General features: G+C 41.4%; 1 protein-coding gene across 1 annotated transcript; it reads left to right on the top strand.

Annotated features, from left to right (window-relative positions):
• Positions 1 to 821: 821 nt before the first annotated feature.
• Positions 822 to 11,944, top strand: ZNF852 (zinc finger protein 852). The gene is made up of 5 exons (XM_045529929.1): positions 822 to 843; positions 1,826 to 2,001; positions 7,515 to 7,605; positions 7,926 to 8,037; positions 9,953 to 11,944. The coding sequence occupies exons 4-5, from the start codon at positions 8,001 to 8,003 to the stop codon at positions 11,404 to 11,406; spliced, it is 1,491 nt and encodes a 496-aa protein (XP_045385885.1). The 5' UTR covers positions 822 to 843; positions 1,826 to 2,001; positions 7,515 to 7,605; positions 7,926 to 8,000; the 3' UTR covers positions 11,407 to 11,944.
• Positions 11,945 to 12,172: the final 228 nt, after the last annotated feature.

Below are 12,172 nucleotides of genomic sequence, written 5' to 3'. Positions count from 1 at the left end.
AGTCCCAACAGACCTAGCCAAACAAAAATGGAGTCACTCATGCTAAATGCCGCATAATTAAACTGAAACTTTGAGGAAATAGGTAAATCTCAAAACAGACTAGTCTTTCCTGAAAACAAAAGATTCACAGCAACAAATCAGAAAGAGCCTATTAAACCTGAGTCAGCACGGTAAGGAAATCCCCTCTGCTTTAACCCTTACAAGAAAAGTAAATCCACTTTTTTCCCCTATTGTTTCCTTGTTCTCACCTTACAAAACCCATTGTTTTGTTATGTCCAGTGGGATCTCTTTTATTTTAAAGAATAAGTCCTGATTCATGAATTGCTAATAAAGCCAATTAGTTCTATACACTAAATTATTGTAATTTTGTCTTTTGATAATTGTTGGACCATGAAAATGACTCAAAAGGCCTGGAGTAAGGGGAAGCCCCTGAGGGTTTCAGGCTTGCAGTTCCTATTGTCACCCCTAGCTTTGGATCCCTTTATTCCCTCGGGGGCGGGGCGGGGGTGGGTTGGCGAGAGCCCTCCGGGGCAGCCCCGCAGACACAGCTGGAGGGATGTGGGCAACCAGGCCGCGGCTGCTCGAGCTTTGAGGCACGAATGGGCATCGGAGATCCGGTCGTGGGAGCAAGGTGCCCAACGCAGGGAGGTGAGGGGTGTCGGGGACGAGCCCCGCCGCCCGCCTAGGGGCCGCCCACCGCCTCCCCGGAGGCCCGGGAGCAGCCGAGACGTTGGCCCTCCCAGTTTTCTAGAGCGGCCGCGGAGGGCCCGGGGCGGCGACGCGCGTGCGCGGCTCGGACAGGCGGAAGGAAGGCGCGGGGCGTGGAGGCTGCGGTGAGAGCGGGTGAGCCGGCTGCCCGGCGGCGCGGGGGCGGCCGGGCGGGCGCGGGGCTCGCGGAGGCCTGCGGGGGCCTGGCCGGGGATGCCACCCCGCCTCGCTGGGGGCGTGTCGGGGACGTCTTCGCATCCCGGGGTCCGATGTAGAGAATTTGGAGTCCTGCTTTCTCTGGGCTCTGTTTTTTTCACCCAATTTTGCAAATAAAGCGTGTTCATTAGAAACAATTAGATACCACAGGAAAGTGGAAGAAAAGTAAAAGTAGCCGCAATCCGGAAATCTTAGTCTCCAGGCCTCCTGACATTTAAACACTGTGGGTAATTATCACACTCCCATATATGTTCATACATATTTTTGTTATGAAAGATCATGCTGTTGCTTTTTAAAAGCGTTTGTTAGTATTGTGATGAAATTCACGTACCATTTACCATACAATACATAAAAATTTACCATTTTAAAGTGTGTAATTCAGTGGCGTTAAGTGCTTTTTGAAAATTACAATGTCTAGAACTTGCAGGATGCATTTATTATAATTTTGGTTAAAGTTGGGGCTAGCATTATGACCACTGAAACATTTTTTTGCGAGGATAATTAAAACATTGTGTTTGCAGTTTATTTCCCATACTGCACATTTACATGAAGCTGTAAGTGGTCACAAGTGACATCTGTGCAGAAAAATAGCAAAATATTTTTTGTTAGAGTGATTGTCTTTCAAAATGATAAAAGCCAGTATAGAAAATCCAGTTTTTAAACAGAAGCAGAGCTCTAACCTATAGCCATTGTAGTGTACCCTGACTTGCATAGGCCTAAGATATCAGAGAATTGTCTCTTTTCTAATCGAAAAGTCATGGCCATAGAAAACTCATTAATATTAGGTCAGTTGTTTTGCAGGGAAGTGTCAGCGAGTGGTTTGAGCACTAATTTGATTAAGCAATTTCAGGGAACTTCTATTATATGTGTTATATAAGTGTGTATGTCTGTGCTTATTCAGGGACTGAAGAATTAGGCTGCTCTTACGTGTTATCTAATGCTGAGAAAAGGCTGACAAATTTTGATTGAAAAACAATCACTTCTTACTGTAAGTGGAAAAAATGGGAATGTTTTGAAGATAAACCTCCACTTGAAGAGGAAACTGACAAAAGCATGAAAATGCTGCCTGTTCTACCAGTAAGTTTTCTGTGGCTTCTGCTATCAAGGAAGTATTAGTGCATAGGTATTCTATGATGTCAGAGAGTGCTTGAGAGTAAAAATACATAAAGTATGGTAAAACATGACTTACTGTATTTTGTAATTTTCACTATTCTAAAAACAATCTGAAAGAAATAATCTGAAAGAGGTCTTGTGAACATTCCTGTGACCCTCAGGTGAATCGTTATGCTTTCCATAAGGTTGAATTTATGAGCTTATTTTTTCCCTTCCTGATCTTAAATTACTTCTCCCCTTTTCTTGTCTTATTTTACTACATAGTACCTGTCACTGTCTGACATACCATGTATTTGTCTATCTCCCCATAAGCTCCTCCAAGCATTGCTTTTTATTTGTTTTATTCACGGCTGTGACCTCAGGGTATGAGACATAGTAGGTGCTCAATAAATATTTGTTAAGTTAATGAAAGAAAGAGTCCAAACTGGGAGATGAGAATTGATAGTATTTGATATCCTTGATTTTTTTTTGGAGCCCATTGCTAAGTTAAGAGTGTAAGAGTGGTCTTGAGCCTGGAACATTTTCTTGCAGAGATGAAGCCCTCCAAGTTGTGCTAGGTTTAATGCCTTGTGTCTTTCACTGTGTCAGGCTTTTTTTTTTTTGAGACTCTTGCTCAGGCTGGTCTTGAACTCCTGAGCTCAAGTGGTCCTCCCGCCTCAGCCTCCCAGAGTGCTAGGATTAAAGGCGTGAGCCATTGTGTCTAGCCACTGCTTCAGGGTTGATGTTTTGTTTAATACCATGAGTCAAGGGCTTTCATTTATGCTCCCAGCTTTCTATATTTTAGACCCCATGAAAGTGGAAAGAGTGGATCAAGATCATTCTACTTCACTAAGTGGAGTGTGAGCACCACACTGGCCCTGTAGGCTACGGAGTGGATCCTTTGGCTATGGGGGATCGTTGCATTGCAAGGGGCTGAGTCTTGTGCACTTTCTTTCTCCTTTTGCTATAAATAAACACTGTACCTTTTGAGCCTACTATGAGTGTTGTCTGTTCTAAATGACCTCAAGTCCATTCATTGTCCTTTCCCTAGGTGGCACTTACCTGCCTTTTAACCTTGCCCACACAGCCTGACCACCTAGTGTACAGTGAAACAGTTATGTTGATGCATATAGATCTAGTATATTCCTTTTAGGTACGTATGGTATTTCATTCTACAGAATGCTATACTTTTTTTAGCCATATTGGTGGACAAGTAGGTTAATTCCAATATTATGTTGTTACAAGGGGTATTCTAGTGAATACCCATGTAAATGTCTGAATACCTGTGCAAGTGTTTTCTCAGGGGGGATTCTTAGAAGTGAATTTCCTGGGGCATAAGGAATATGTCTTTTTAATTTTACTACAGATTTTCAAAGTGTCCTTCTTGTTGGCTGTGTAAATTCCCACTCTGGTTTCTTTGTTTTTTTTTTTTTTTTGAGATGGGGTCTCACTCTGTCACCAAGACTGTAGTATAGTGGCGTGATCATAGTTCACTGTAGCCTCCAACTCCCAGACTCAAGCAATCCTCCTGCCTTAGCCTCCTTAGTAGCTGGGACTGCAGGCACACAGCACCACACCCAGCTAAATTTTTTGTTTTTTCTTTGTGGAAATGAGGGTCACACTATGTTGCCTAGGCTGGCCTCAAGCAATCCTCCTGCCCTCCTGCCTCAGCCTCCCAAAGTGCTGGGATTACAGGTGTAAGCCACCACACACCTGGCCTAAACTTCCACTTTTATCTGTAGTTTGCATTTGGTGTTTTTTTGTTGGGTTTTTTTTTTTTGGTAGAGGTTTTTCATATTGATGTATTCAAATATATTCACCATCTTGCTTTTGTCGTCCTAAGAAATCCTTGCTTACCCCAGGGTTATTAGTCTCTTTGTTTTTTACACCTTGTTTTTAAAGTTTCTTTAACTAGAATTCATTTTTGTGTGATTTTATTTATTATTTTTATTTGCCTAGCCTGTTGTCCCAACACAATTGATTGAATAGTCTAATCTTTTCTACTAACTTATAGTACTACCTCTATCATACATCAAACTTATATATGTGTATAAGCCTGTGTCACGATTCTACACTCTTTGTTTTATCTACTGTTTGCATATTCCTTCAGTAATACATGCTGTTTTAAGTACTACAGTGTTATATTAAGCCTTAATTGTCTGGTAGATCAAAACTTTCCACATCTAAAAAGTTGTCTTAGCCATTCTTTTACTCATTTTTTGTGAATTTTAGAACATGCTTATCAAGCCCCAAGAAAAGTTATATTGGGATTTGGTTGGGATTTTATTGACTTTACATGTTAATTTAGGAAGAATTGACATCTTGGAAAAATTTAGTTGTCCCATACCTATGTAAGATTTATTTATATGTGTTATGTCTTTTGGCACAGTTTTTTGTTTCTCCACTAAGGTCTTGTACAATTTTTTTTTTTTTTTTTTTGAGACAGAGTCTCGCTCTTTTGCCTTGGCTAGAGTGCTGTGGCGTCAGCTTAGCTCACAGCAACCTCAAACTCCTGGGCTTAAGCAATCCTTCTGCCTCAGCCTCCCGTGTAGCTGGGACTACAGGCATGCGCCACCATGCCCGGCTGATTTTTTCTATATATATTTTTAGCTGTCCAAATCATTTCTTTCTATTTTTAGTAGAGACGTGGTCTCACTCTTGCTCAGGCTGGTCTCAAACTCCTGACCTCGAGCTATCCGCCCTCCTCGGCCTCCCAGAGTGCTAGGATTACAAGCATGAGCCACCACACCCGGCCTGCAATTTTTATTAGATTTTGTTCTGGGTACTTTGTTTTTTTGTTGCAATTTTTTTTTTATTTTTAATAACGTTCCTGCAGAAAACCACCTGCATTTTGTTGCTATTGTATTGATTCATTTTCTGGTTGTTGCTGTTGTGTAGGAAAGTTATTGAATATATGTTGATTATAAACTCAGCGCTTAATGTTCTTTCATATTAGTTCTGGTTTTTGATTCATTCTATTAGATTTCTTTTTCTTTCTTTTTTTTTTTTTCCTGATGGAGAAGGGGTCTGGCTGTGTTGCCCGGGCTGGTTTCAAACTCCTGATCTCAATTGATCCTCCTACCTTTGCCTCCCAAAGTGCAGGTATTACAGGCACAAGCCACCACACCTGGGCTTTATTGGATTTTTTAGGTGTATCTTCATATCATTCATGAGTTTGTTTGCTTTTCATCTTTCTTTTCCAACAGTTTTCTGCATATTTCTTTTTGTTGCTTAATTGCATTGGCTAGGATTACATTGTGTGATCCTGCTTTTAATTGCAAGGCTTTTAATGTCTTCACCATTTAGTGTCACATTTGTTGTAGATTCCTTTTGGCTATTCCTCATGTCAGTTTAAGAATGTTTCTCTCTATTCCTGGACTGTTAAGAGTGTGCACAAAAACGAGATAAAGTTAGTTAATTTTAAGAGAGTACCAATACTGTGAATAGGTTTATGCCCATAAGTTTGAAAACCTAGAGAAACATTTGGATTGTTTCCTCCTTTTGACTATTATGAATAATGCACTATGAACATTTGTGTACAAGTTGTTGTGTGGACATCTATTTTCTTTTCTCTTGGATATATACTTTGTAGTAGAATTGTTAGGCCAAATACTGTTAACATTTTTAGGAACTGTCAGATTGTTTTCATAAGTGTCTGTACCAATTTACATTTCCGCCAGCACCGAATGAGGGTTCTAGTATCTCCACACCCTCACTGATGCTTGCTATTACCTGATTTTTATTCTAGCCATCCTAGTGGGTGTGAAGTAGTATCTTTCTCTCTTTTTTTTTTTAAGCTGATGGGGTCTCACTGTGTTGCCCAGGCTGGAAAGCAATGGCACAATCATAGTTCACTGCAGCGTCAAACTTCTGGGTTCAAGTAATCACCCTGCCTCAGCCTCCTTAGTAGCTGGGACCACAGGCACTCGCCACTACACCTGGCTAAAAGTGTAGTATTGCATCCTTGTGTTGATCTGCATTCTCCAGTGACTAATGTTGCTGACTATCCTTTGTGCTTATTGGCCATTTTTATATTTTCGTTGGAGAAATGTCAATTCAGACCTTTTGCCCATTTTAAAATTAGGTTATTTTTCCTTTCATTATTGAGCTGTGAGTTCTTTAAATATTCCAGATACAAGTCTTAATCAGATATATGATTTGCCAATATTTTCTTCCAGTGTGTGGGATGCCTTTTTACTTTTGTCTTTGAAGCACAAGAGTTTTTCCTTTTGATGAAGTTCAAGTTATCTTTTCTTTTTTTCCATGTGTTTTTGGTGTGTCTTTGGCAAGCATCCATTGCCAAATCCAGTGGCATATTTTTAGACCTATGTTTCTTATAAGAGTTTTAGAGTTTTTGCTCTTACATGTAGGTCTTTGACCATTTTGAATTAATTTTTGCAGATGATGTGAGCTAGGGCTCCATCTTCATTCTTTTGCATGCAGATATCCAGTTGTCTCAGCACCATTTGTTGAAAAGACTGTTCTTTCCATTTTGAGTAATCTTGGCACCATTGTCAGAAAAAAATGATCATAATGTATGGGTTTATTTCTGGACTCTACATTCTAATTCATTGATCTATATGGGTGTCTTCATGCCAGCATCACAATGATCTGATGACCGTTGCTTTGTGTAATAAGTTTTGAAATTGGGAAGTTGGAGTCCTCCAACTTATTCTTCTTTTTCAAGATTGTTTTGTCTGTATGAGTCACTTGAGTCTCCATATGAATTTTAGGATAAGCTTTCATTTTCTAAAAAGATGTCACCTGGGAATCATAGGGATTGTGTGGAATCTGTAGATCAATTCTGGGAATATTCATGAGACTTGTGTTTGAAGTAAGGAGAAAGAGAATTAGAATATTTTGGCCTATATTTGGCCTATATGAATCCAATGTCTGGATTCATTGACAGAACTTGGGAAATCGGAAAGGAAGGTGGAGAGAATATGCATTTTAGACTCTGAACTTAAGATGTTGCAGGACACCCACGTGGAATGTCCCACGGACAACTGGAAGCGTGTGGTACAGGTCTAGGAGAGAAGGGAGAACTGTGAGAGCAGCGTTAAAGCGATGAGGGTCAGTGAGATCGCTGACAGAGAGAAAAAGGAAGCACTGGGGCCTGAGCTTCAAGGAGTGTCTGTAGTGAGAGGGAAGGAGCAGGAAGAGGAACCAGGGCATGAGGAACCAGAACTGTGCGGGGAAAATCAGGTGTGCCTGGTGTTAGGGATAAAGAATGTGTGTGGCCCAAAGAGCTTGCTTCAGAGAGATTGAGGAAAGTGAGGGCTGGAGGAACACTGAGTTCTCAGTTTGAAGAGGGACCTTCTACTTTCCCCTCCAGGGAAAATTCACAGCACGCTTGGGGTAATGCCTTATGGAAGAGGGTAAGAGTCAGTGTGTGTGGAGCTGCCTGGTTCTCTTTTCAATCCACTCCTTGGGAACATACATCTTATGGGAGCTGAGGGTAGGGCTTGTTCCACTCATAGCTTTCTTTCCTCCTTCAGCTCAACTTGCTACCCCAGTTCCTGCCCTTCCTCAAGCTGGGAACTCGGAGACCAAGCAGCAACAACTGTGCTTCGGATGGTCAGGCCCTAGGTGAGCTTGGTTCTTTCTGTTTTTCCCAAGTTTCCATGTCTGGCCCAAGAATGGCTAGAGCTCTCACCTCCAGGACTCTGCCCCATCTGGGACTATTCCTATGGCTCTCCTGCCTAATTGCTTCCCCTGGGGCTGGGTCTCTACTGCTGAGTTAATGGATTCTGTCTTGCCCTGGACTTGTCTTTTTGGAAATGTCATCTGAGTGCCTGTCTCCCACCCCTTTGCCCACCAAGAGCCCGTACCCTGTGCCTTCTGTAGCCCTGATGACTCTGCCCTTCAGGCTGGGAATGTTCCTGAGCAATAGCAGCTTGTTATTCCAGGACACTGCAGTGTATGAGGACCTGTCTGTGGACTATACTGAGAAGAAGTGGAAAGGTCTGGCCCTTTACCGGAACATGATGTTGGAAAATAACCGCAGCACAGCCTCATTGGGTAATAATTCTGTTCCTCAGTAACTTAGAGTCTGCATTCTGTACATTTTCTTTGCTATATTCTTTGTCTTTTTTACTTTTTCATTAGGAAAATTTTGAAATGTAGATAAACTAAATAGTATAGTGAACCTCTGTGCACTCATAACTCAGCTTTACAAGGATCAGCATTCTCTTTACTTCATTACTGATTGACAGAGGATGGTTTAGTTGGGGTTTTTTTAGTTGTAAGGAATGGAGAGTCACTCAAGTTATTGTAAGAAGGGAGCTCTGTGTTGTAAGGCTTAAAGGAATGGGAGCCCAGAACAAACCAATCAGTTAGACCACACTGTGAGAAACAGGGACCTGTGGAGACTGGGCCTTGACCCAGGGCAGCCTGGGAGCCTGAGCAGCAAAAGCAAATGAATTTTTACACCTGTGTTCCAGTGTGACTGTAACGCAGCTGCTCACAGCATATCAGTTTTCTCTCTGCTTGTCTTATTGCTGCTACCCATTTAATTCACTCTGAATCTTTTGTCCCTCTCATAGCGCCTTCCTAATTGTTCCCTCATACTTATTGTTTGCTGTGGCTCCTAATAGCTTGACTTCTCCCCGTGCACCATTTCAATTTCTAGTCCTAGTGGTAATTACCTAAATTTTTCCCTACTTTAAGTTCCACATTTACTTACAGAGGAATCCTGGTTGCTACACCCATTAAATATCTGCTCTGTTTGGACAGAGCTTTGGCCCAGGCCATGGCAGAGGCTGATAACTAACCTACAGATAAGCTTTCCTTAGCTCTAGTGTCTGGCCGTGGTCCAGTCACCTGTGGTCCATCCTGGGATACTCAGAATCATTTATACAAATCATGGTTGCCTAAGCATCTGTCTCTGTGACGACTGGGGCAGTTTCCTGAAAGATTTATTGTCAAGGAAGTTCCCGTGATTGACAAGCTTAGGACACTAGCCAACTCTGGAGAGGGTCGGGCTACTGACCCAGACATCTTTGACTTTCCATAGGCTAAATGGCATGGCAGCTGTGGCTCTGATTAAAGCATGACTAAAAGGAACCAACATTTTGGTGTTGAGCTATGACCATGATTACTCTATTTTCTCCCACATTTTGTATTTAAAAATTCCAGAATTCAAGGCAAATATTCACCCATTAAGTTTCCTTTATATTCTATAAAATCAAGATCCCAAAGACACATTTTAATTCATATTTCAATTATTGCTGCCCCTCTTAGTTTTCGTAGGAGTACAGAACTGGCTCATACCCGTTCAGTGCTCTGGGGACATTGGCATCCCCACTGTTAGAGCTCTGCCCTCCCCTTCAACACTGTTCCTTAGCATTTCTGAACCCATAGCTTCTCCAGATCTTATCACTGTCCTGTCATACAAAATCTCTCCTTTTTGCATACTTTCGTAATCATAGCCCATAATATAAATCTGTAGTTTATCTTTTCCTTCCCTCTTTCTTATATTTGACTTGAGGTATTAATATTTGCTGGCATTCTGTCTCCCAGCATTGTTTTTAAGAACCATAGAACCGTACAGTGTTGTGGTTGGAAAGCAACTTAGAGTTCATCATTTTACTAAGGACACATAGCACCAGAGTGACTTCTGTAGGAATACACCATGCTTTACAGTCTGGTCTCTTGCTTTCTGATGGCCCTTCTAATTTGCTGTATTGGCTCAACATCTGGCTGTCCTGGAATGTTTTTTCCCACCTTCCTCCACTGACTGCTTTCCCCTCTTTGTTTTTTTAGCCCTGGAGGAAAGAAAAAAAATGAGCTACTTCCTATATCCTCTCCTGTTCTCTATGTGTCATCTTATTTCTTAACCATAATGTGGCTTTTCCTCAGGTACCTAGCCTGTAGATGATTCTGTTTGCTCAATAGAACAAGAAGTAAGTAAAAGTTTTCTTCTTTCTTTTGGCAGCAGGTAGAAACATGATGGAGAGTTCAGAGTTGATGCCAAAGCAGGAAATTTCTAACGGATCAGAGTCATCTGATAGGATACCAGGAGGACTCTTTGGGCTGGTTCCTGGGGGAACAGAGGCTGGAGATGTCCATGAAGATACTTTCGAGGAGCTAGAAATGCCACCCTCAGATGAAGAAGGGAGCAGACTAGAAAGTGTTTTCTTGGAAATAACAGGTAAGGATAAGAAAAAATCCACAAAAGACAGGTGTGAGGAACATAAGAAGGTTGGGGAACATCGAAATCTGTCTTCTAGTCCTGCTGAACATAAAGGAACTCTAAAAGGACAGAAATCCTATCAGTGTGGTGAATGTGGCAAAGCTTTCAGCTGGAGTTCACACCTCATTGGCCATCAGAGAATCCACACTGGAGAGAAACCCTATGTGTGTAATGAATGTGGTAAGACCTTCAGGCAAACCTCTCAGCTCATTGTTCATCTCAGAACACACACGGGGGAAAAACCCTATGAATGCAGCGAGTGTGGAAAGACCTATCGTCATAGCTCCCATCTCATTCAACACCAAAGACTTCACAGTGGAGAGAAACCTTATAAATGCAATGAATGTGGAAAAGCTTTTAATCAGAGTTCCAAACTCTTTGACCACCAGAGAACTCATACTGGGGAGAAACCTTATGAATGCAAGGAGTGTGGGGCGACCTTTAGTCGGAATAAAAGTCTTGTGCGACATCAGGTCCTTCACAGTGGTAAGAAACCTTACAGGTGTAATGAGTGTGGGAGAGCTTTCTGTTCTAATAGAAATCTCATAGACCATCAGAGAATCCACACTGGGGAGAAGCCTTATGAGTGTAATGCATGTGGCAAGGCCTTCAGTCGGAGCAAATGTCTTACTCGACATCAGAGCCTCCATACTGGGGAAAAGCCATACAAATGTAGCGAATGTGGGAAAGCCTTCAATCAGATCTCTCAACTTGCTGACCATGAGCGAAGTCATACTGGAGAAAAACCATTTAAATGTAGTGAGTGTGGTAAGGCATTTAGTATGAGTAAATGTCTTATTCGGCACCAGAGACTTCACACAGGTGAAAAGCCCTATAACTGCAATGAGTGTGGAAAATCCTTCAATCAAAACTCCTACCTCATTATACACCAGAGAATTCACACTGGTGAGAAACCCTATGAATGTAATGAGTGTGGAAAGGTCTTCAGTTATAGTTCCAGCCTTATGATACATCAGAGAACACATACTGGGGAAAAACCCTATAAATGCAACGATTGTGGAAAAGCCTTTAGTGACAGCTCACAGCTTATTGTGCACCAGAGAGTTCACACTGGAGAGAAACCTTATGAATGTAGTGAGTGTGGGAAAGCCTTTAGTCAGCGCTCCACTTTTAATCACCACCAGCGAACTCACACTGGAGAGAAGCCCTCAGGTCTGGCTCGGTCAGTTTCTTAAGGCATGGTTCTCTGAGACAGAGTGAAGACCTTTGAGTTAAGCTTTCTTTATAAGAAGGATATTCACACCGTGGTCTTCCCTTGGAAACACTAATCAACGTGGACCATTGCCTGCCTGGTTTCCTTTGGGTCACTAAGCTGGCAGAGTGGGAATAACTTAGTTTGATCCTTACCCTACTACTAGGAAAGTAAGGACTACACATTTCATTTACTTGTAGGTTTCCTTCTCTCTTTCTTTTTTAAACTATTTTAAAATCAAATTTTTTAGTATGAATTCCATAATCAGATTCTGTGTTTCTCAAGAACAGCAATTATATCTTTTTTATTCTACTGGAATTCCTCCATTTCATCACTTAAATGAAGTCATTCTACAAGTTTATTCTTTCCTGCTTCTTGCTACTTTTTAAATTTAGATTGTAATCTATATCCTCTCATCATTTTTCTTTTCTACCTAGAAAACCTTTTCTTCCTGTTTGGTAATCATGTCTCACAATGTTCACGATTCATCTCATCTCTGAAAGGCTTTCTTCTTCAAATGATTCTTCATTCCTCTTATTAACTTCTGTTGAATTGACCTCAGTGCTTTAAATTAGCTGGTGCTACAATGTGCAACTGTTGTTAAATTGCTTTGTAAATTGTTCTCAACTTAATGCATATGTGTGTAATTTCATACCAACTTGTAGGCTCTTGAGATCAGGTGTGGTATCTATTTCTTTTAACATATAGATAATAGTTTGAGTATGCTAGTTCTTAAATATGTTTTGAAA

Source organism: Lemur catta, chromosome 18 (assembly GCF_020740605.2).
Source record: "Lemur catta isolate mLemCat1 chromosome 18, mLemCat1.pri, whole genome shotgun sequence".
NCBI classification, from domain to species: Eukaryota; Metazoa; Chordata; class Mammalia; order Primates; family Lemuridae; genus Lemur; species Lemur catta.
The sequence above is the reverse complement of the archived record's forward strand: the minus strand, read 5'-3'. Positions and strand labels throughout refer to the sequence as shown.

Excerpts from the sequence above, each read along its gene's own strand:
- ZNF852 (XM_045529929.1), top strand. The coding sequence starts at position 8,001 with ATGATGTTGGAAAATAACCGCAGCACAGCCTCATTGG. Across the intron at positions 8,038-9,952 it reads CCGCAGCACAGCCTCATTGG|CAGGTAGAAACATGATGGAG; the intron begins GTAATAATTCTG and ends TTCTTTTGGCAG.